We start from the raw sequence: 26,070 nt of genomic DNA, 5'->3' as shown, positions 1-26,070 counted from the left end.
TAATGTTTTACGTAGTATATATTTCTACTCAGTATATTGTATTCATGCATAAGTAATTTTGCTCTGAACTTTGCTGAACTTCACCGTGTCTCTGTTGTTCAAAGGAAGGATTCTCCCTTGCCTGTTCACATAGATAACTAACTGTGTTGTATGAGAATGTTCCATGCCAAGGCCTTTGGGCTGCTTGTTTTGGTTGCTGGCCGTTTGTTTTCACTTGTTGTTTCCATCAGTCTGAGACCAAAAGTCTGAGACCAAAATGTCTGTAACATTGGCCATCGGCCCCCACCTTTGCTTGTTCTGTATAAAGAAAGCTTGTTCACTTTTTTCTTGGTTCTTCCTCACTGAGACTGTACGCATTCTGTTGTGATGATTGAACCTTCTCTGCGCAAAGAATAAATACTTAAAAAACAACCTGGTTTTTGGTAGACTCACGCAAGGCGGGTATAGGATTTTTTTCCACCACAATCCCCCATAGTCAGCATGCGTGGTTCCGACACGGCCCCCCTCCAGGTCTGATATAGACTGGTATTTGTTCGAGGTCAAAAGGAAAGAAAAATTCGTATTGGTAAAGCAGAGGTCAAGTGTATTATTTGGGAAAATATCAACCAAATGTAACAAAAAAGGTGGGACAAAGAGGAGAAAAGGAGACATTTACCGTATTTTTCGGACTATAAAGCGCACCAGATTATAAGGCGCATTAAGCAAAACAACACAGTCCGGTAAATCAAACTTTATTCAACTCAGTTGTAACAACAAATACCGGTACAGAAAAATACACTCACTTATCGATTCATTCCTCTTCCACAAATCCATCGAATTCTTCATCTTCAGTGTCTGAGTGAAACAGCTGTGCGATTTCGGCATCAAGAATGCCCGAATCCCTCTCGTCATTTTCCGAGTCAGTCTTATTGCCGTTATCGGTACTTGGCTGTTCAGTGATGATTCCAGCTTTTGTGAAAGCTCGGACGACGGTTGCGACCGATGGTTACTTGTTGTGCTTATTGATCGATTTTGACTTTTAGTTTAGACATTACATTCCTGTTACGGGGCCGATCAGGTAGTGACACAGCGTACCGTAATGCTCCGAATATCCATTGAGCGGAGCGGCTTCGTTGCTTACCAAAGTCGTACTTACACATTTCGCCAGATTTTTGAGCGCATTGTACCACATAAAATCGATCAATAAGCACAACAAGTGACCATACATAAGGCGCGCTGGATTATAAGGCGCACTATCAATTTTTGAGAAAATTTAAGGATTTTAAGTGCGCCTTATAGTCCGAAAAATACGGTATATCATTTTCAAAAGGGCGTCAAAGTTACCAGGGTAGGTAGTAGGAACAGTGTTGACAAGGTTAAGGTTGGGCCATTGTGAGCTAAACAAAACACTGGAAATGATAGGAAAACACCAGACAGAGTTGTGTGAAGGATGTGGAGAAGAGGAGTCAGTTGAGCACGTCGTTTTTAGTTGTAGTGAGTATGAGATGTAGCGAGAGATGTTGAGGAATAATCTGATGGAATTAGAGGTGCATGAATGCTCATGGAAAGGAGTACTGAGCATGAGTGAGAGAGCACAAACTAGGGTACTGTTAGCTTTCTTAAGGAAAACAGGTTTTTTTATAGGGTATGATTGAACTGCAGGGACATGGTACAAGGGTGCTCGTCAGACGCTAAGATTTTATAGGTCTAGAGCAGGGGTCACCAACCTTTTTGAAACAGAGCTACTTCAAGGGTACGAAGGGCTACTTGTTTGATACAAACTTCCTGAATAACAAAGTTGCACAGATCACCTTTTAATAATAATAATAATAATAATATATGTGAAGAGACTGTCTGATCACATGCCAATGTTAATTATTCCTCACAATAATTATTAATAATGATTGTGTATTTTGTTCAAAATCACACCTGTTCAATTTTTGTACAAATTATCACTTCATTAACTGTCATATCTTCAAATCATGTCTCGTTTGTACTAACCACTACCTTTGTAACATTTTTGAACAAATCATGAACTCTGTCCCATGTTTATACAAATTATCAGTTATGTAAGATGAAGAAAATCAACTCTTTCACATTTTTAAATGAATCCTATTACATTAGTACTAATCACCAAATTTTGGGAAGTCTGGGTCACCTTTGCGTTGTGCAATGAAGCCTGCATGCCTGCCCGTCATGGCGGGAGCCCCGTCTGTTGTTACCGACACCAGCTTTTCTAATGGTACCTTTTTCTCCATGAAGAAACTAGTAAAAAGTCTTGTCTATAGCCGAGGGGGAATCCAACCCTCGCGCCCGCGTTCAAACCTCTAATCCGGGCCTTATCGGTCGGATTGTGTTGCCTCGCCTCAACCCCCGCCACCCACGAGTTGTTGCCCCTCGGCCTGTTCTGAGGACTGACGGACCTAAAGATGGGGTGCGCTCTTGGTGGAGGCGGCTGGACTGAAAACTAAATGTTTGATTTTCCGTAGTCCTTACATAACAAACTGTCTGTTGGTGTTCTCTTTTCTGTAATACAAACAATGCTTTATGTTTCTCATGCACATGTGGCCCCACACTTCCTCTCCTTAGCTCAAATATGCTAAATATACAGTGCAGAATTCTCATTGCCTAATAATCTGGCATACTGTATACTTTACTGTGTTAAAAAAAAAAAAAATCTTAAACACCTATGTTCTAACATGATGCATGAGATTTCCATGTCAGTTTGTCATCCATTATCACACCCAGAACTCTTAATTTTCTTTTAATATATATTCCCTTCATGGACAGCAACATTTTTTCATCCTTTTTTTGGATAGCAAAAATATGTAAACCTAAAATGTGAGGATACCCAAATTAAAGAATAACTTGTTTTTCATCAGTTTAGAATTGTCCCTGTGCCTTTGATATTATCACTTTCTTGTGACATGAATGACCTCCTCTACGTAAACCCCTTTCCACTCTTCTTTTAAATCGCCATTCCTGAACTTGTTTTTATTGCTTCATCAGTTCTTATCCTGAGATAACGGTTGCACCTTTCCTCATTCTTTCTCTTTACTTCACATTCATATATCGTGAATACAGCTGAATGGTCGCTTACGTCATGTACTGCTAGCCTCCTTTTAACTGTGTTCTCCATGCCATATATACAAATAGTGTAAATTAATGTTGAACAAGTCAATATTACATACTTTTCTTGCAGCTTAATTGTATGATTTGTTGTCCACAATACTAATGTGTACGGACTTTCATGAATATATGCATAGCTGTTTCTTCTTCTTTTAAAAAAAAAATAAATTCAGTTATGTTTTATTTTGCCAATTGTATTGTTTCTGTAATGTGACGCATGCCTTAGCCCCGCCCTTGCTATTGGCTGATTGGGTTGACAAAAACGTTTCTGTACTCTGATTGGCTTTCAAATACACGACACAGTTCCGCAATACCAGACTGTTTGTGTTTTGACGTTGTAAAGAGCTCCTCGGACCACCACATAAGTCCATAAGCAAGAACACAGTCAACGTTCTACACCTCGGTTCGTAATTATACCCGCTTAAAAATAATGTCTTACTGAAACATGACAAATGCATATCTTGCTTCGAGGCATCAACTGTGTCGTTTTATCACTACACGGGAGTTTTATCAGCTAACGATAATGCTAATGCTAGCTAAGTTAGCTGCGGGGTCCCTATCTACCAATATAACTTAAACGTTAGCCAATGGTTGTATTGTGTAGACCTGGCAGCTGTTACAAGTGTTGCCCTCTCGCTGCTTGTGTTGCAAGCTCACAAAATAGATGTTCCAGATAACCGAGGCTAAGATGGGCACGCTTCTCATTGAGGTTTACCATGGAAACACTGCTCACTGCATGTAGCCTATTCTACCCTGTTGTTGACAGAGTTGCATAAGCGTTGACCAGTGTGATAGTAACGTGTTCAGAGATAATGCACACACCGTTACTGAGCTCGTTATCCCCGATGTGCGTAATGTTAGTTGTTTGAAGAATGCTCCACTGAAACAGATGAGAGTGGCTTTACCAGTTGTCTTTAGTGCTTTAAGACCTGAAGGTGATGTCATTAGATCAGTAACATTGGTTGGTTTTGGCAGGTCAATTGAATTTAAAGTTGGTGTATGTAAATGTGTGACATAAATGGCTGTTTGATTAATCCAGATGTTTTCACTTTGAGTCCAGTCTGATTGACTGGAGGTATGGTAATCAGTCACATTAGGTCACAGCGGTATTCTGATGGCGCATGGCTGCATGTCCCTGACTCCAGGTTTGATTTGGTTGATAATTCCATAACCTCTCTGGATAGCTGTGAACTAGAATTTCATCAGCATGTTCGGGGTCAGTTAAAAGCTCTCCTCCTAACCATTGACCTGCCTGGAATACTGCACCAGTCATGACTCGGAGGCATCTTAATCAAATGTTGGAACACCTAAAGTGTCTCCTTGTAATGCTAAGGAGCAACCATTGTACTTCGAGCTCATCTTGATATCAGAGCTCCGGGACCTCAGACACTCTTTGCTGGAGGATACTTTCAGTCTCTTTCTGTCTGCAGTCATACTCTGAACATCATGGTGCACAACATCTGCACGGCTGCGGTCGCTGCACCGGCAGTGCTGCTCTCCCTTCACTTCAATACACCAGAGTACTAATGATCTTGTTGGAGTGAGTCAGTTGTGAGACTCTGTTGGTGCTGTTTGGTGGAATATTTCAACATCATTTTTGAAATCACTCCTAAGAATGAGGTTTTGAGGGGAGTTTGTTACTTTTCATAAACGCTTGTCTCGTAGATGTTGTGTCTGCCTGATTGACAGTGACTGGAGGCTGTAGTTTGTGGTGCTGTAGGTGGAGGTGTTTCTACTACATAGTCAACCCTCACAGATATAAGTGGTGTGGACAAAATATTAGGAACACCAAACTACTGGCCAAAACAACATTTAGCTTCTACTCACTGTCCTCAGAACTAAGCTCTTTGTATTCTCAAGTACCTTCACTCATGTAGTGTATACAGTATAGGGATAGTTTAACAACACTGGACAAAACAACACTTACCTCATTCTTATTCCACATGCACTTGATGTTTCATTCTTATTAATCATCAATATGATAATGCTGGTCTATTTTAGCCTGATATCCAGTATCATTAATGGCGTTTCTGCGTCCTTACCAAAAACATATGGACCATAAAGTCCATATTGTGCTGAAACAATAAGTTGATTAATGGATTAGTTGGTCGACAGAAAAATGACTCAACTGTTTAAGTCGTTTATCACCCAAAAGCCTCTCAAGTGTGACCCTAGTAAATTCAGTAAAAACAAGGAATCTGAAGAGGTGAAATTGGGATGGGTATTTTTCACATTGTTTTGGCATTTTGTAGACAAATAATGCTCAAACATCTGGCGTTTCTTGCCAATGTTTGCACGCTGCAGAGAAACACAACGATATGTTCACTTGTACAACTTATTACAAAAGCAAAGGGATTATTTTTATTTATTTGTATGTTTATTCTGTCATGTTAAAATGTCTCTTTGTACATTTTCAGGATAAAAAAAGACGGGAGACAAAATGGCTTCGGACTCTCCACGCAGACCTAGTCGCTGTGCTGGAGGGGTTCTGGTGCGAGCACAAGCTGCTACGTAAGGATACACACATCAGCAATCTGTTCTTCTTTTATTAGAAATGATGCTGTTTGTATGTGTTTACATATGACATGAGCTTTTTGCTGTTACAGGGAGCAGTCGTACATGGAGAGTGTGGTGACCTTCCTGCAGGATGTGGTCCCCCAGGTAACTTTCCTCCCTCATGTTTCCTCTCATATTAGCAGCTGTTACAAAGTGGATCCCAAATTACTGTCTGCTTTGAATTAGTGTGCTTTTATGTTCACACTAGAGAAGTGACAAAATCAAAATCTACATGTGCTTGCTGACTTACTGACTACATGTACAAAGTCAGTATGCATACTGACATACACTGGACTTCTGCAGTATGCTGTTGTCGTACAGTGAACTGGCCCAAAGGAAATGGAGCTAATCACATTTCAGGTGGAGATGAGAAGAATCTCAGAAAACAAACCAACATTTCAATATTTCTGACAACAATTTTGCTTTCAAATTCTGAAGTTTAATTGGCATTCTAAAGTTCATCACTAATTAGTACTGTATATAGTATCTACTTTATAATATCAGTATGTAGTTTGAATAGCTCCCTGGTAAAGTCTACTCCAAGGTGCTGGAAAGGAGGGTTCGGCCGATAGTCGAACCTCGGATTGAAGAGGAACAATGCGGATTCCGTCCTGGCCGTGGAACAACGGACCAGCTCTTCACTCTCGCAAGGATCCTGGAGGGGGCTTGGGAATACGTCCATCCGGTCTACATGTGTTTTGTGGACCTGGAGAAGGCGTATGACCGGGTCCCCCGGGAGATACTGTGGGAGGTGCTGCGGGAGTATGGGGTGAGGGGGCCACTTCTGGGGGCCATCCAATCCCTGTACGCCCAAAGTGAGAGCTGTGTCCGGGTTCTCGGCAGTAAGTCGGACTCGTTTCCGGTGAGGGTTGGCCTCCGCCAGGGCTGCGCTTTGTCACCAATCCTGTTTGTGGTATTCATGGACAGGATATTGAGGCGTAGTCGTGGGGAGGAGTGTTTACAGTTCGGTGGGCTGAGGATTGCATCGCTGCTGTTTGCAGATGATGTGGTCCTGATGTCTTCATCGGGCTGTGACCTCCAGCACTCACTGGATCGGTTCGCAGCCGAGTGTGAAGCGGTTGGGATGAGGATCAGCACCTCTAAATCTGAGGCCATGGTTCTCAGCAGGAAATCTGTGAATTGCCCACTCCGGGTAGGGAATGAGTCCTTACCCCAAGTGAAGGAGTTCAAGTACCTCGGGGTCTTGTTCGCGAGTGAGGGAACAATGGAACGTGAGATTGGCCGGAGAATCGGAGCAGCTGGGGCGGTATTGCATTCGCTCTACCGCACCGTTGTGACGAAAAGAGAGCTGAGCCGCAAGGCAAAGCTCTCTATCTACCGGGCAATCTTCGTTCCTACCCTCACCTTTGGTCATGTGGACTGGGTCATGACCGAAAGAATTAGATCGCGGGTACAAGCGGCCGAAATGTGTTTCCTCAGGAGGGTGGCTGGCATCTCCCTTAGAGATAGGGTGAGAAGTTCGGTCATCCGTGAGGGACTCGGAGTAGAGCCGCTGCTCCTTTGCGTGGAAAGGAGCCAGTTGAGGTGGTTCGGGCATCTGGTGAGGATGCCACCTCGGCGCCTCCCTACGGAGGTGTTCCAGGCACGACCAGCTGGGAGGAGACCCCGAGGGAGGCCCAGGACCAGGTGGAGGGACTATATCTCCAAACTGGCCTGGGAGCGCCTCGGGATCCCCCAGTCAGAGCTGGCTGATGTGGCTCGGGAAAGGGAAGTCTGGGGTCCCCTGCTGGAGCTGTTGCCCCCGCGACCTGATCACGGATAAGCGGTTGAAGATGAGATGAGATGACAAAAGTGCCTCCCGTTGCTCTAACATCTTAAAAGTTGCGTAAAAATGACAAAATACATATTAGAAATCGGATGTATATTGTGAAGGATTATTCGTCTCAAGCTAGTTTCACATCTCAATGTGTGAAATTCCAAATCATACTGGGAAAAAATGGAAAACTAAGGTGTCGTGAAAATGCGTATATTGCTCTAAAAATGTATGCTATGCTTTGGAGAATGGTTGGCACTTATGCAAATCAAACTAAATATTAGTAAAGGACCTAAAGCACATAAAACAATTCAAATTGTATGGTCTGTTGAGTTTAGAACACAAACAATGTGGAAACAGGAATTGAGTACTCTACCGTACCTGAATGATCAATAGGAGCTTTGATTAGAAACCAATATGGAAACATCTGGGTTCCTGAGCCTCCAGCCAAAAACTAAATACACCATGGTGGTCTGCAGGTTGTCTACCAGCTGTTCTTGAATGCTAATTCTCCACTGTATGTTGGACAGTGTTGTATATTTATATTCTACCCTCTGCTCCGTCTTTACAGGCGTACACTGGTGCTCCGCCCACTGATGAGAAAGAGAAAATCATTTGGGTTCGATTTGAGAAAGCTGACGTCAACGGTAAGTGTGTAACTGTCAGACAACTTAAGTTTGGTTTGTGTGACTGTTGAGTTCTGACTTCATTGGGCTCTTCAGTCTGTTTAACCAGTATATAAATATAACTGTAAATGTAATACACTCTATATAAGAGAAATGTGAAAACTAGTCATGTTGAAATCACACAGTGGACTTCATCAGAGAAGTCCAGTCTCTCAGGAAAAGATCATTTGAATGTTAATACACCTCTCATGCTTCCACCTCATATGTTTGCATTCATGGCACCTGGTTGGTCGTAGCGTTTCAAACTCCATGATGGCAAGCATGGCGCGACATGCTCGGACATTTTTAAGCTCTGTGCAAGCTTCCACATTCACTACTACTTTTGGATATTTTTTCCTCCCAGTCTGGATTGTTGTTAAATGGTGGTTTCCAAGGTCAAGAATGGACGTTTGTGTTGAACTGACTTTTTGTAGCATGCATTATTGTTTTGCTGCTGCTCGCTTCTGGTTTGATTTGGAATACACTCAAGCGGTGGCATGCGTTTAGCTGTGCTCTTGAAACCCCCTCCCATTTAATGTTCATGTATAAAGGAATGATGCATAAAAAAAGTTGATGAAATTGAATGAAAGAAATTATAGTCGTCATGTAAATTAGGTACATGTGATGCTGATGTGGTGTTACAGGATTGCATTTGATAAATGAGGAATAAGAAAAAGATCTTGAGCTGTGACACACCCTCAAACTAAAAAAAAACATGTCGCGGATCAAACAAAAAATCAACACTGCAGTGAGATATAGACTACAGAAAAATACTTTACATGAAAGTGGTGTGACAGTAAATAAAGCTTGTATTATATATCTTAGACTTTTAAATCTTGGTGTCTAACTCAATACAAAACTTGACGTTTGTGTTTCATAGTACTGGATGATTCTACACAGCCTCTAATTAACCTTAACTGAATGTCTCCACTTCTGTTTGCACAGACACGTCACGCAATCCGGAGTTTATGGAGATGCACAGCGGAACTACTGACCCTCCTCTGTGCCTCATGATCGGCTACACTGACGGCATGCAGATCTGGAGCATATCTGTAAGTCACTACTGGGCTGTAAAACTGCAACCTCAGCCGTTTTCTACCAGGAGCTTTTGTGCCATAAGTTTTCGTTACACCAATGAATTCAGATGTGTACCAAAGCACTCGGATCAAAATACTGTCAGTTGGCTTACTATAGAGCAATATTGTGCCACAGCACTTTTACTAAAGCGTTGATTGACTCTTCAAAAGTCAAAACCAAAAACAAGAAATTTGGTTGTAAGACAAACTCTTTCAATGTTTAGATTACACTAACAGATGAGCTAACCAGGGCCTGGTTTCAGAAAGTAGGATTAAGCAACTCTGAGTTGACTAAATTTGAGATTAGAAACTCAGAGCTTTCAGTTCCACAACAGCTGATCAGAGTCTGTTCAGTTAACTCAGAGTGGGTTCACTCTGAGTTAAGCTTGTGTGTGGTGAATGAAAATAGCCATCATCAGTCACCATGGCAACAGGTAAATAAAAGGCAGAGCTTTTTGTTGATAGATGTCGACTGTGCACATTTGTCTTTTAAAAAAGAGTTTGAGTCAGAGCGGGGGAAAAGTGTCAATAAGTTAAAACAATAAAGTTGTATTCAGCGTTAACCTAACTTAAACTCTAAGTCAGTTACCATGGTTACTGACCCAGAGTTTAAGTTTCCTCCTTTTCTCAGAGTTAACTAACTCAGAGTTTTTTTCTGGTCACTATGACACAACCAGAAGGTATAGGTCAAGAAGTTGTTTACATTGTGCTTCCATCAAAAGCTATGTTAAAACTAAGATTATGGCCAGTGAAGCATATTTTTTTCTGTGCGTCATCAATCAGTTTTTCCAAACCGACCGACTAAAAGTGTTGAAAATAACTGTTTTACTTATCGCGTCAATGGACAGTCCTTACAATTGATTGTGTGATTGGATGACGTCACCATCAGGCGCTCTTTGGGGTCAAAGGTCAAACTCTAGTCAAATAATTTGCTGATCCTGGCCAGGACACGTCCTCTGCCCAAGCAAGAGGCGTACGACAAAACATCAAGAAAGGCAGCTGTTGTGTCTCTGTGTGGTGACGTTTATCAGGCAGACCAACCGACTGACTAAAAGTTCAACTCCATAGCATTGACTGTGAGGTTTCAGATTCATAAACACCTTCTGTATTTTATACTAAATGTTTTTAGTATAAATGATAACCATGTCACTAATTTTACACATAAGAGTATTACTGAACTGACATTTTACAGAGAGGCATTGGTGTGTAGTCATTTGGTTATTTGAGAGTGCTAATGAATGATAGTGCTCAGGGAGCTAATGTCAATTTCTCTTGAATCAATCAAACCAACATCAAACAGAACAAACGTTGATGGTCAAATCATTTGAGACTAATGCTCCAGTTAAATAAAGGATATAAATATGAAAATTTTAAAACCATTGAAAGAGATGAACATGTATTTAATATAAAAATGTAAAGCACAAATAAAATAGAACAATAACAAATATTGTGGAACAATAGCAAATTAAATGGATGTATTGTTATCTATATTTAGTATAGTTGAACATATCAAAATGCGCTGCCTTCTCACTGTTGACATACATCACAGTGCAGTCGTTGTCCACTAGGTGGCGCTGTTGACCATGTTATAGGCAGTATGTGGTTCAAACGGTAGCGCTTGCCTTCTACTCGGGGCTGTAACGACCATAACAAGTCCTGAGATCCTGCTGAACGTCACTACTAGTTTCTGAATAAAGGTTGGTCAGGAAACAAAAGTGCAGGGTAAATACACAGAATGAACATGAGTTGTGTTGTGGGAAGTGGTTGATATTTTCCGTCTATCAATGACAGCAGCCGATCAGAAAGTCACCGTTAGAGTTCAGCTGAATGGAAATGACAAAAGATGGATACGAGTTCACCCAGGTTTATCAGAAGGCTCTCTTCATTTATTTTCCTTCTTTCTTCAGTCACCATGAAGTGTGGATCAATTCAGTACTAGCAGGGGCACCAAGTGGTGGCTACACTTATCAACGTTAAATGGGAGTGCATCAACTCAACAAATGTATTCATTACATTACAGTCATTTAGCAGACGCTTTTATCCAAAGTGACTTACAATTCAGAATCTATCGCATTCATACACCGTAGGCACAGCTACGGGAGCAATATTCACAAACTATTGATCAACTGGGTTACTGTATGCCTCTATACACATACAGATTTACACACATACATGAATATTAATATCAGATGTGTGTATTATTCCAAACGATTACAATCAATACATGTAGACAAAAAGTATAGATAGTCATGACAAATTGAACTTCAATGTAAAACCACAAAAGTATGACTAAAATGTATAAAAAGAAAATCACTTCAGTAAAAAATGAGAATCCTAGACATAAGTCATAAACATTAAATAGTGCAGAAGTTAAGATATAGGAATAAAATATAATATACACACACATATATATATATATATATATATATATATGTGTGTGTATATTATATTTTATATTTATATATATTTAATAAAATGTAATACTGTGATAGACTGATGTGCAGTAGTGCTGAACTGTAATATAGACCAGATAAAATGGATATACATGTGTGTAAAATATAGTTGGCCTTCTGACTGCACTGCTGGTGTACTGGTCCTCCATGAAGGGCAGCTCCGTGCTGGTGATGTGCTGAGCAGTGTTCACCGGTCTCTGTTGAGCTCTTCTCTCTGTCTCTTCACGTCGTCCACAATCAGCTCTTTAGTTTTGCTGAGCTTGTCTTCCCCTCTGCAGGCCGCCCCAGTGCCACCGCTCAACAGGCCGATGACGGCGGCGTTGTCAGCAGACTTAACGAGTTCCAGCACACTCCTGATGTAATGTGCAATATGGCCACTGGATGGAGGCCTTTTGATTATGTAATGACACTGGTTAATATGACCTCTGATATTTACAGGTCATGCGAACCACAGACATTGGATCATTTATTGAATACATATCAGGAAGCCATACATACTGCAAACTGCTGAACACAAGGGTTGTCTTTGGTTACTTTTTGTCTTTGCGAGCTGCATGTAGAAATACATTTCTCTGTTTGAACATATTCACTGGGCCAAACTCTTCCCAAGCAGAATGGTCCAGATACCTCATTCAGCAAACATAACTTCTTTAAAGTTGGTCTTGGAAAATCATTAGAGGATTGTCCGCTCGGCGACTTAACAAATGACCCTCAGTGCTGCGTCGGCCTCGCTCACCGAGTATCGCCTTTCATGTACTGGCTGTCACTGAAACATGCAAACTTCACATACATCCTGTGAGATCTAAACACACCAAAGTCCTTAATCAGTCTCTTTATAAACATCCACAGGCCACGGGTAAGAGGACACACTCTTACTTTACCCGTGAACACACACATTGGCCGCTGTGATGTGGTCACTCCTGTGCTGCTAGCAGCTTCTCTGCTGCAGCTCTTATGGTGGAACAGCTGTTTCAGCCCAGTACAAATGTAAGCTGGTGAGGCTCCTCTGCCTTTCACTTTCATTTGAACACTAATCCTGATCCACACGGCCCCGCACTGCTTGTTAAAACTTGCTGTCCTTCCTCGTTGTTTTTCTCTCAGTTTTGAAAGTTTATGGGATGTTTCTGGGTCGTGTTTTTTCACAGGGTTTTAAGTAAGCACTGAAGGTGCCTCGGTCTCTGGCTCTTGAGTGGTTGTGAAGTGTTTGTGACAGTCGCTAAGCCAACACCCTCTGTAATGGCCTGGCAGAGTACGAACATACACGTGTACACACACACACACACACACTTTCACACACTCGTGTGATGGGGACTCCTGACTGGTTGTATGGATGCTGACAGAGCTGTTTAGGAGATGTAGATTACTGTCGCCTCACACTGGAGAGGTGTCATCCACCGCAGCCTGATAAGAGGCAGACTGTGGTGGACGAGTTGTCTGTCTGCGTGTGTGTTGAGATGAAATTACCTGCTTGGAAGAAAGAGGTGTGCTTCAGTGGATGTGCTGAAGACCTGGAGCTGTATTACAAGAAAGACCATGATCCTGTCCTCGACTTGTTGAGATGTGACCATGTGACTTAAGAGATGAAGGATAATGTAATACAGACACCCAAAGTGCAAGTTGCATGTGAGCAATGCATTTGTAGGGTTTTCTGTCCCCTCCCAAACAAAGTCCATGACGGTTTCCTTCAGACATTTTAATGTAGTTTGAAGATGGGACAGGATGTGTGCTGAGTTGGTATCTTTATCTCCATCAAGGATTGTAGAACATGAATACACTTTTGTGCTTTTATTAAGCCGATGCTGTTCTTTGATTCTGAGGAACATTTACTTGAAAGTCTATTACTGCAGTGTTTGCTATTAAACTCCATTGTTGGTGCACACAACATTTTCATTTGTCAACAATGGGGAAGTTAAGGTGTTTGTCTTCTAGTTATAATGAGTTGTTGTAGAAATGTTGCATTTTTCATTTTGACTTCATGATGATATTTTGGGTGATAAATAATGCTTTATTGTTTACTGGTTAGTTCTGTGATTTTGAGTGCAGTAAATGGAAATAACTGACAACTAGTACTTCCCTAGAGTGTTGACACCCAACTTTGTTTCTTTCCTAAAACTTGCCTTACGTCTTCTGTTAGTTCCATGCAGAGTGGAGATCTCAGAACATGTGGGGTTAACAGAATTATCAGGAAGGCAATCCAGGCCCTCCAAAATCTTAAAACAGCTAGGAAGTATCTATTACGCCGGCGTCCACGGCCGACTGTACTGTCTTTTAGAGGCTGTAATCCAATAGAACCAACCATGTCATAGCCTGTCGGGAACGAAGCTAAATACCAGTCCGAAGTTAGGCTGAATTTGGATGTAAAAACTGTAAAAGCTGTAAAAACTTCTGAGACATGGTCGTGGCCATTATACACCTCTGTACTTAAATAATAATAATTATTATTTTCTTTGTTCACATACACTTTTACAATTTATTCAAATTAATTAGTTGATGAATTCATTATATTTGAATTGACTTGGGACTAGAACAACTTCACACACAGTGCTGAGCTGCATCTCTAATGAATCTCCAGGTTCCCATCTATCAGAAGACTGATATACTGTTGAACTGCTGTCTCCTCCTGTCCCCCCTAAAAATGACTAAAAGGGGTCTCAAGAGGGGTGGAGTGAAAGTTTCATGTCCATGAAAATTTAATTACAACAATTGACCAATCCCACAACCCTTTTGAAAAGCACAGCTGAATACTTAAATATATACATGCATACCTTACATGAATGAACAGACTGTAATAGGCATATATATATATATATATATATATATATATATATATATATATATATATATATATATACACATACACAAGTACAAATCTAATGTAGTTTTCTCAACATCATAAGTAGTGCTGCATCACTCTAGGCGTGTGTGCTTTTATCATTGTTATGGAAGCCCATGCACAAGCACCTGTTACTGTCCGATCCCAGAAGCACCTGCTCCCTCCAAACCTCCAATATGGCCAGCACTGTGTTAGTAAGCGGACTCACTTGTGAATATGCCCCAGATATCTGTTCACAGCTTATGGTATTACATTTGAGAGATTAAAACAGAATAGCAGACACTGTGATTCCACAAAGAAATAGCCAAGCCACAAATGAAATGAATATAATGAATAACTGTGCTCAGGGAAAACAACTTTGAAAAAGCAATTTGGCATATTGCGTACGACGGGCCGCTAATGTAATGGTGGGAATGTTGTTGATGGCAGCGGATGTCACACAGAGCCATGTAAGGCGAGGATGAGCGGCGGGGTAATGCACAATAACCCGGCGCATTAACCTCCGGCCCGCCCCTCTTCTCATTTTAATCCAGCAAATTCCATTATTCCCCCTCGCAGGTCCATTTGCCTGTGTAGGAATCCTACCCTGCTGCCAACCTCCTTTTATTCCTGCTATCAGTGCTCGTATAACCTGCTCGTGTCTCCAGTGTTAATCTACCACCGCTGGGCCTCAAGCACTTTGAATAAAAACACAGCTCCAAATCCGCCACTTTGAAAAAGCTACTAATTGCACAAAAGAGCGATCATCCCCTCAGATGGGTTTAAAGACGTCAAACAACCAGATTAAAGCACTAGTAAAGTGATAATGCAGGTTCCACTGTAATTTAACGCATAAAAAAATAATAAAAGTGGGGCATTCTGCGCTCAGAACAATGTGCGATTACACACGCTGCCTCTCAGGCCATTGACCTAATATACTGTGGTCACATATGAACACATGAAGCTTAAACCGGACGGGGCAGACACAACCACACATCCATTTAAATGCTTTACACTGTGGCTGTATTTCCTCTGTAATAAAAAGCAGACATGCAGTACACTTTAAAATCCTCTTTAATATGCCAACCTTTAGTGTTTTTCCCCAAAATGTAATTTCAAGCCAGGAATGCACTTGTTTGATCGGTGAAGTGGGTTGTTGGACGTAAGTTTCAGCAAAAAAACAGTTACTGCTGATGTGTTTTTCATTCCTCTGCTTATCTTAACGTGGGATGGTGTTTTTAATAATAAGACTTAAATAATTGGCTACATGCTGATAGGTGTGGATATACAGCTTCAATACTTTTGGGTACTCGTATAGATGTCAGAGTGATGAAGAAGTGAAAATGAAATGGCATTTCAGTCGGATTATATGCTTAGAATCTGTGTGTAGCATTGCACATTGGAAACTGTTATGTACTGTGTGTTTGTCTTGTTTATGTATTTTTTGATTCGATATGTTTTGATCAAAACAATTTAGCTAGATGTTTTATGACAGTAAAGTTCATCTACTGCTGACACAATTAAACAGTAATGCATTTTAGACTTTTGACTAAGGTCATAAATACCCTCAACAAAACCTTCAACACCAAAGGATGTCTCTAAAGTGCTCTAATCATCGGATTACTTTTTCAAATAATGTATCTATTCAGTTAACTGTGTGTGCAAGTATGCTTTCTGTAATCTTTACTTATTGGGGGGAATGCATAAAACTTTATTTCTATTATTTTCTGGGACTAAGAAAAGGTGCTAGCAGCTAATGGTGCTAGCAGCTAATGGTGCTAACAGCGCTAGCAGTGTACAACAATACCAACTGTTCTGACAGAGCTGCCATGTTTACCTGAGAGGGAACTGGAGGGCGGGCTCTGAACTGAACAGCTGTGTTGTCGGTCAGGACAGTAACATGCGCTAAAAGGCACGCACGCACGGCTATGTGTACAAAGCACAGAGAAGCTCTTCTAACAACACACACACACAGGGAGAGGGACTTCATTATCTGCTCAGGTAGACTTTACTATATCTTTATATAGCATGTAGTTGTTTGATGCTATATTAATGCTCAGAGTATCATATAGTGAACCTTTAAACATTTAGTCTAAACATACTGGAACCTACTCATACAATACCCACCATGTGCAAGCTTTCAATTGTAGAATGTAAACTCCCTTGTGGTTGCTAACACCCATACATTCCCCCTGTGTAAGCTATAAAGAGCATGGCCCCACTATAATAGACATGCCCAAATGTTCTTGACTTGTTACTTTGACAAAAAAAAGTTCATGGAGTGGTCAAAAGGTATTTTGGTAAATAGAGAAAATCACACAGAGACCTGTTGAACATGACGGGCATCACCTAACATTTAGTCTGAGAAGAGTAAAGGCGAAATATTTCCATTTTATGACCATACAATCAAAAACAGAAGGTAATGTTGGGAGATCGTAAACACTGTCTAGAGTGTTTCTTATGCTTCCAGTCAAATTGGGACAGAAACATATTCGGATGCTCCGTTATCTCCCACCCTTACACGTTGTCTCCGTCACAGGAAGTGTCGGCAGCTTGTTGGCATTGCGATGCCACTGAACCTTTCATTTTGTGCTCACTAGATTTTACTTTGTGCTTTGGCTGAAACTTCTCCCTCTGTCTCTTTCTATGAACAATCAGCGTCACACAGCTGGAATAGATTACTTTTCTTACAGTGTGAACAAATACATGTTTGTCCTTGGGCTTGGGTTTTTCTGCAGACATCTCCATAGGCTTATATCCTTCATGGTCATGTCATACTTTATTTTGCTGAGTACAAAAGAAGGCATATTTGTCCTACGTTTTTTTCCAAACACACACTTTACATCAGACAGCAAGAGACAGGAAATGGTGCCTTTTTAAAAAAAGTGACACCAGTGAATGACACATATGGCCAAAGGTAGACAACATCTGTGGATTGCATAAAGCCTGAATATGTGGTTTAAACTCAACTTTAACTGTTGGTCTTTAATTCTGATCCTTTCTTTCAGTTGGCAGGGGAAGCCCAAGAGCTGTTCTCAGTGCGCCATGGTCCTGTGCGAGCTGCTCGCATTCTGCCAGCTCCTCATATCAGTGAGTATCTTCAGTACCTTAACCGTGCCTAAATATGAAACGACAAACTCAGTGATCAAAGCACACACTACATATTCTAGCTTTGCATGAGGCTCTGCTCAGTGTATCTGCACATTGTTTTAAATTGGTGATGTCGTCGACTTCTCTTGAGGCTCAGGTTTGTCTTTGTTGTGGTATTTTAACTGGTTGAAGTCATTTTTTTTTATACATCATAATAAAACCCTTGTCAGTTGAAATACATTTTAGGTCTCTGTACAGTAAAGACTAGAAACAGGGAAACCCCTAGCCTGTCTCTGTCGGAGGAAAAAACCCCAACCTGCCTACCAGCACCTCTAAAACGCATACATTTTTGCATTGTAGCTTGTTTACTTTTTACAGAAAACAAATCTGTTTTGCAACTATGCTGCTCCAAGGTAGCATATGAAGAACTATACCTTGAACCAGGCAGCTCAGCTGTTTTCACCTTTCTCACCGTATGAACTGCCACCCATTTGCTCCCTAGCTTTATTTTTGAGCACTAAATTTATCTTTCTAATCCTCAAACGTAGAAGGGATATGGCAGAAGTAACAGTATGTACTTTTAAACACATTCTCTCAGAAGTCTCTTTTCAGGATAAATGTCAAAAATATGTCCTGGAAATTGTTTAAACTATTTTTTTACTTAACTTCTATTTATCCAGAATAGTCCCTTAGAGATTTAAAATCTCTTTTCTAAGGGAGTCCTAGCCAAGACAGCAGACTTTGGCTAACCTGATTTTGTCATTCAAGGTGGAATCTTGAAATTACATTTTGTATGGCACATCCTACTGCAGTTTTGGGTTGTGGGTATTTCAAGTGGTGCTATATCATTACAATTAAAGAGTGCTCCATGCTGCCTCATCCTAAGTCAATCTACGATCAGTGTTAGCCTGCTCTGTCAGTGGTGGCAAGCCTCTGAAGTCAGTGCTTTCTTACTGCCAAAGCTCTGCTAGAAACCTCTCACTGAGACCTCACTGTTCACTTACCAATCTCTTTAAGATTCTTTAATATTTTGTTCAGGTAAACACATGTTGTGGATGCTATTTTAACATTTGTTAATTGTAACCTATTACACGTCTTTTCCGAGAATTATTTTTCCTCATACTTCATCTGGTGCAGTCTAATGCCTGTTTAGATTCCCAAAACACTAAACATGAATCAAATCTTTAGATGATCGTCTGTCTTAAAACAGTAAGTTATTTTTTTGTAGCTGCCATTTTGCAGCAGACTTTAACAGTTCTGCAGGGAACGGTTTAGAAATAGCAATTGTTCCATCAATAAACAATAATGTAATGCTGCCAGACAACATGTTGCATCAATAGTAAAGTCATTCTGGTAAAATAGGAAATTAAATGGTTTCATCATTTAAGAAATACAGAGTGGCAGCTGGGGCTTAAAAGTATCTTCAAAAGTGAACTAAAACATTGTGTGTTTCTTTAACCTAAACCCCTGTTTTCATATGGCAAATAACATACAACATAATACAAAAAATGAAATTAATATTATAGAACAGCTTGCATTTTTAAAACTCCGTTCAAGAGACCGAAAGGTGCTTTGCACATAGCTAGTTGTGATGAATGTACATGGCTGGCACAGCTATTAATGGTAGCTAAGTAGCAGAGCTAATGTAGGGGATGTTCATTTTATGGACTGACCAAACACCGCACACAAAAGTAGCAATTGTTTAAAAGGTATGTGTTGCAATCAGACAGGTGGAGGTGTGTGGAGACTGCTTTTGATTGACATCTCTTAGATCTTCCTTTTACTTTTGTTGCAGGGGGGAAATTATTAAATTAAAAAATCTTAAAAAGATAAAAAAACATATTTTTTGTGTGTAATAAGCCCCTTCTGAATGACATAATTGGACTACCTGCCTGTCTACCTCGCGCTGCACACAAAGGGAGGCACGTACCTGTATTTACCAGGCAGTCTAACAGCAATCTAACAGCACCATCCTTTACATGTATCACAACCATAATGACAAGAACTACAATGTTTCATTTGGTACAGCCCTGATTTTCTGAGGTTGAAGGACTAACATTACCCATATGATAAATCACTGTAATTCTGTTTTATTCCCTACTTTTTTTAATTTTAAACAACAAAAATTGACTTGGTTTTTGTGGCATCTTGTAATTCTCCAACTGAAAAGAATAATGTTGAAACAGATTTTGTTCTCGACTGTCACTGGTTGTAACTTGTCATCATGATTAGCTTATCATCATTGCATCCCCATGGCACAAATTCAAATAACAGTGCAAAATGTATTGTCCCAGATAAAAGTTTTACATCAGTTGCAGTTATTTCGTTGTAATTCAGTAAACATCCCCAAATTCTTTGAAAAAAATAAGAACAGTGTTTTCAGCCTATTTTTAAAGAAACAATGCACACCAAATGTTGTGAAGTAATATAACATGTCTGCTTCTATAACTGCAGATCTTAATCCTGTTTTTATTATCACATTACTTTAATTTATTATGTCACAAATAGTGAAATAGTCACACTGATGAGAAACAAATGTCAGACACTGGAAAGTTGAATGCAGTATGAATACCAGTGTTGTAATCCTCAAAGCTATGGTGTAAATGGTTTGGTGCTTCAACTGATTAGATCCTCTCCAAACATGAAGTTAACGTTGTATCGCTGCAGGTGTCAGTCAGTGCTGAGGAAGCTGCTATACAGCCTCTCTGGTTTGTTCCATTTTCTTTTTTTTTCGCTGAGAAAAACGCCTTTTTGTTCTCTGTCCGTGTTCCGGTCTTTTGGCAGATTTCAACAACACACAATGGCTGCATTTGAAGAGCGCTGGAAGTGGATGAAAGCAAACCACAGTAATAAGAAGCAGCAGATATCCCCAACACGAGCATGAGGGGAGCAATTCTCTCAGCAGAAAATAAATATGAATTGTACTACTGGAGGGAAGGACAGTGATTGCAATCTGCTAGGGCGCAAACAGTGTTGCACTGTGGTGAGCCATTAAAAGGCCAATTGTCTGGGATGCGAGGCCGTGGGTGGGCGGACTTTGAAAGACCCGAAAATAGGTGTTGATTATAATAAGGCAAGGTTCTTTTTTCCTAGAATAGAGAGTAGTGGTTTTCCAAAGGGAGTAAATGCATTTAACCACATCCTCTCTGGAGTTTACAACCTGTGATCATACGATGTCTTGGAAAATGAGGCAACACTATTTCCTTGATTGATAACAAATGAGCATTGAGGAAATGTGAATATACATATCATATATATATATATATATATATATATATATATATATATATATATATTTACTTACACATATATATATATATATATATATATATATATATATATATATATATATATATATATATATATATATATATATATATTTACTTACACATATATATATACACATGTACACATGTATATGTATGTATATGTACTGTAGGTACATATACCTTTGTATTCTTTTTCAGTGTAGGTCAGTTTGTATGTCTTCACGATAGAAGTACACTTGGGATGCTGTATTTCTATGAAGTTTAAGAACAAGCAAATTGGCTTTAATGTCCATGTTATAGTATTATATCAACATACAACTTTCCCTTATGTAACATTGAAACATGCAAACATCTGTATGAAGGTCAGCAGTACTTGCTTCAATTACTGTCCATTACAGTAGTTATCAAATCAAAGTCTCTTTTTTCATCAAATGTTGCATTTTTCCCAGAAAGTTTATTTTAGTAAATGTGGCATTTCACTAAGTTTGCGAAACTTATACTTCTGCTACGGCTCATTTTTTTTGACTGGGATGATGTGTGATGACAAAGACATGAAAGAAGAAAGGACTCTGTCTGGAGTGTTAAAGGCTGGGAGGGAAGGCACATTGGCTCTCACGCCATACCACAGGAACTCAGGCTGATTACTGTCAAGCCTCAAATTACAGTCCTCTAAAGGGTAACATCTTCAATCTAAGCGCCCCTATCCCCTCAGTCCCCTGATCCTCCGTCCGTCTTCAAGAATGAGACAATCATGGAAAACACGGGATCAGTCCACTTAATGCAACATGTTTTCTCTTCATTTCTTTTTTTAAATATGCCTGCTGGCTTTTTACCATGCTGTAATTCCACCCTGAAAACCCCAAAACAAACAAGGAGATAAAAAAAAAATCTCACTCCCTTTTGCAACATTCAGGAGATTTCTCCATCTAATTTCAGTTCTGTCATTTTTTTAAATAATTTTTTTTCCTGACCTTTTCTGGAGAAAGTTTCCTTTGAAAACCTCACATAGTGGAGGATCAGAAAAGGGAACAACACCAGTCCTTACATTACATGTATTACATTGCCTGGTGAGGATAGTAACTTGCAAAATATGACCTGATTTAGGGAAGAAAAAAAAAAAATCTAAAATGTTTTGTGACCATAATTGAATTAGAGGGCAACAGTAGTAATGTAATCTGCATGTTTCCTGTCATGGTAATAGGCTGCCTGTTGAATGAGGGTGGGCACCACGAGAGGCCTCACATGTTCATTGAAAGAATGTCCTTCTTTGTTGTGTGCAGATTATTCTGCTCCTCATCCCTCTTTCTATGACTCCTCTTCCTCCTCAGGTCCTCTGAAGACGGACACTTTTTCTGACAAGAGGCCTCTGCTGGGGGTGTGCAAGAGCACAGGGTCTTCTGGGTGAGTTCATGCATCATAATAAAGCTGACATCACCACCTTTACCAACAGGATCTTATATGTTTTTAACTATACACCAATATTACAGCAATTGCAGTCAGATTGCAGGCAGATTAGCGCACAATCAGACAGATTTGAGTTTCTATTCCTGCAGTTATATTCGGCTGGAATGGACCTCTTGAATAGTTTAAGGCCACTACTATGCTTCTTTATTGTAATTTTGGCCAAGTTAAGTTAATTTTGGCACAGTTATAAACAATAAAAACAACACCAGGATTTTCCCAATATATGTAGCAATTAAGATAATAATGCCTTGGGTTATATGACTTATTTCTTGCATATGATTTTAAAAACCAAAGAGGACTTGAATGAAACCACGAGGGACACTTTAGGTAATGTGTGTTGAAGAATGTGAGTTTCCAGTTGTGACAGAAAGTGTCATTTTTAGTTAAGTGCCTATAAGAGCAGCTAAAAACAGTGGCTGGTTAGGCCAAAATCAAGTCCTCCCCCAGCACAAAATAGCTGACGAGAAGGCTGTGTTCCACTAAATAATCAAGTGGTAAACAATGGTTTGAGTGAGTAGTGGAGGAAGGCGTTGATTGACTTTACTTAAGTCTGTCCTAGCTAAGCTCTTGCAAAAGGTAGGGATGTTCCCATGTTCCCATCAAGTTTTTTTTTTTTTTTTTGTTGCTATGATCCCATTCTTAGTACGGAAATATTTGGGATCTGCTGATTCAGAGTCCAATCCACTACTTATATTAACCTAAATGTTGATTAAGTGAGTGCGACAGCATTGAAAAGCTTGAAATGTCGTATGCTATATCTGACCCACCTTATTTTTCACAAGCATCTTGATCCAAATACTTAATGTGCTGGTTCACTACATTACATTTATTTGGCTGCTGCTTTTATCCAAAGCAACATACAAAAAGTGCATTTAAACATGCGAGTACAACCCCAAAAATCACATGAGTCATGCATGTAATCTTCATCAAACACGCTGAACTAAATCAAGTACTAGATTTAGAGACATCAAGGTGCAGTCTGAACTAGGGCTGAACAATGTATCAATATTGTATCAATACATTGTCAGTATTGGGCAGCTTAGAGATTGACTGTTCAATCTCTACATTACTACTCCTCCAGTCTGCCTGCCGAAGTGTCCTTAAGCAAAATATTCAACCCCAAAATGCTCCACGAGGGCTTTGCTATCGGTGTTTGAATGAGCAATTAGACCCTGATGGTCAGGTTGGCACCTTGCATGGTAGCTCCTGCCATCAGTATGTGAATGTGTGCGTGAATGATGGCATGTAGTGTACAGAGCTTTGAGTGGTCGAAAGACTAGAAAGGTGCTATATAAATCCGAGTCCATATGAGAATAGATATCATCTTCAATTTTGGATATTGTAATATCGCATAAGTGCCAATATTGAGGTATTTGATCAAAAATATTGTGATATTTGATTTTCTCCACATTGCCCAGTCTTGGTCTGAACATATATACATATATACATATTGTCAATCTGCAAAAGAAGCTGTGTGAAGTTTCTGCTGACCTCATGGGAGGCTCGTTCCACCATCGTGGAGCCAAGACGGCAAACGGTGAATTCATTGAGCGGTAGCCGGGCCTCCTTCTCTGTCTTCTCAAATGGATGATATGTGATCAGCTAGTGTTTTTTTCCCCCTCACAAACATTTTTTTTTGCTGAGAACAGCAAAGTTTCATTTTGGACTGCCATCACGTTACTCACAGATCAATGCTAATTAATACAGCCTATATGATCTGTTGCTAGTGACGTTTGTGAAACGGTGAAAGCAATGAGAAAAACCGGAAGCTGCTACCAGCTTTTTTTTGGACACTGCTCTTCGCTAGTAATAAGAGAGACAGATTTGCTATTGTTGAAACGTTACACACTCTTGATTAGGATATGCAGTGAAATGTGCAATCTGTAGAGCCCAGTTCTCGTAAAGGAGAGCAGTGCTTCAACACAAGCAGGTAAAGGAGAGAACGCACATTACAGTGTAGAAAGGATCGGAATTTGATCAGATTTATTTGAGCTAATACCCACCTTTTAAGATATGCCAAGATATCAATCTTTAGGCTTGGGAAGTCTTTAGTTATGGTTGACATTGCTGTTAATTCCAAAGCTTAAAAAGCTTAAAGCTGTTATTTTTTGGGAACCAACAGCATTGTCATGTTGTCACTTCATAAAGTATGAGTTTCCTATTTACACATCTGGCAGACATAGAGCAGCACAAGCTTTTATTGAGAGTCATGTTTGTGTCCACTTGAAAAATGGAAGTCCAATAATCTCTCTACATTTAAACTATTTTGTTTTCCACCAACCCTTGGGAAACATATCTGCCATTTTAGCTGCTAAATACCGCATTTCATGCATCAAGTCATGTGTGAATGGGAGCAAGAATTGATATTCATACCTCAAAATCTAAGGTGTGTATCAATACCCATACTACTACACTATTTAGTATTCCAAAAAAAGTCCCAATACAAAGTATGTCAAAAGCAGTATGCCAAAAGTACCAGGATGTCCTACTGCATGCTGTCATATTTTGCAGTATGACACCAGCATGCCCTTCTGGCTATTCTCACCCACAGTCCTCCTGAGCAGGGGTTCTTAACCTTTTTCACCTCGGGGCCCAACTTTTCAAATACAAAGTGGCCCGGGGCCCATTCAAATATGAACACTGCATTGGTTTAACTAATTGATCGCACTCTAGGTTTGATTTGTATTCAATAACTAAATCAAATTCACTTACAGTTTAACAAGCAAAAACCTTGTCAAATACAGTAAATGACATGATACAATGTGATCATCACATTTATTTATCATGTGTATGTAAACCTGCATATACAACAAGACGCCCAACAGGCTAACAATTCATAGGACAAATCAAGGTAATACAAGAACAAATTTAAAGGCTCAAGTCAGGCTTATTATCACAAAACTAACTAATAATTAGGTTTTACTACAGAAAAAAGGAGGGACTCTCAAAAAAACTGAGAAAAAAATGGAAATTTGATAAATAAATCATATGTGGTAATAAAATATATACATTCAAAATAATAAGTTTCAAATTAAATAAACTGTAAATAGAATTTAAATAAAGTGCAACTGAAAATATAGCCTTATAATCTGCGAATTACATGCTTCAGCAGTCTTCATTTTTGCATGGCAGAACCAGAAGTTGTTCTTCATATCGGTGACAAATGAACAATAACAACAGTCACAACAGTCCACACACTGGGCTCTCGGCTCTGCCCCGTTACCTCTGTTCACAAAGCCATACTTAATGAAGTCAGGATTGTAAATTTAGACTTTTGGGGGGTTTGGCACCACTTTTGTCTTAATTTTTTTTGTTTTAAATTAGTGCTGGGCAACGATTAACATTTGTAATCGCATGATTTTCTGCGATAAATCGCATTGTTATGCGCAATGTTCAATAATGAATTCAAAAGTAGTGTGTATTGTGCACTTTTATTTTAAAAGTACTGCTAAAGGAACAAAAGTGCAATAACATTTGGTTTGCACACTTTAAACAAATCAGAATCTTTTTAACAGCAGTATTCCCTTTACACAGTAGCAGTTCAAATACAGTTATAATGATTCTGATAATAGATATTCAGCCAGTGTTCACAACTTTATTTTCATGTGTGTAATAGATGCAATTTGAAATATACACCTTGAAAACTGCCAACCTATCTACGTCATGTTTTTTTATGTTTGTTAAATTCTCAGTAGGATAACTAAATGATATGCTTATTATACATATTCCAAACAAAACAACTTTAAAAAATCAAAAACAATAATTTAAATGAATCATTTATTTTTTGCTTTTTTTGGTCAGAC

General features: G+C 39.6%; 1 protein-coding gene across 3 annotated transcripts in view; it reads left to right on the top strand.

Moving 5' to 3' along the window:
- Positions 1 to 3,434: 3,434 nt before the first annotated feature.
- The window catches only part of bcas3 (BCAS3 microtubule associated cell migration factor), a 333,801-nt gene continuing 311,165 nt past the window's right edge, over positions 3,435 to 26,070 (top strand). For all 3 annotated transcript variants that reach the window (XM_068712400.1, XM_068712390.1, XM_068712409.1), the window contains exons 1-7: positions 3,435 to 3,511; positions 5,526 to 5,619; positions 5,715 to 5,769; positions 8,010 to 8,085; positions 9,049 to 9,155; positions 17,453 to 17,534; positions 22,132 to 22,204. In XM_068712400.1, the coding sequence (XP_068568501.1) occupies positions 5,549 to 5,619; positions 5,715 to 5,769; positions 8,010 to 8,085; positions 9,049 to 9,155; positions 17,453 to 17,534; positions 22,132 to 22,204 (464 nt within the window). In that variant the 5' untranslated portion in view covers positions 3,435 to 3,511; positions 5,526 to 5,548. The remainder of the gene's footprint in view (positions 3,512 to 5,525; positions 5,620 to 5,714; positions 5,770 to 8,009; positions 8,086 to 9,048; positions 9,156 to 17,452; positions 17,535 to 22,131; positions 22,205 to 26,070) is intronic.

The sequence above is a fragment of the Cebidichthys violaceus genome, unplaced genomic scaffold (assembly GCF_023349555.1).
Source record: "Cebidichthys violaceus isolate CVI_PGR_0920_01 unplaced genomic scaffold, fCebVio1.0.p SCAF_1, whole genome shotgun sequence".
NCBI lineage: Eukaryota > Metazoa > Chordata > Actinopteri > Perciformes > Stichaeidae > Cebidichthys > Cebidichthys violaceus.
This window is presented reverse-complemented; position numbering and strand designations above follow the sequence as displayed.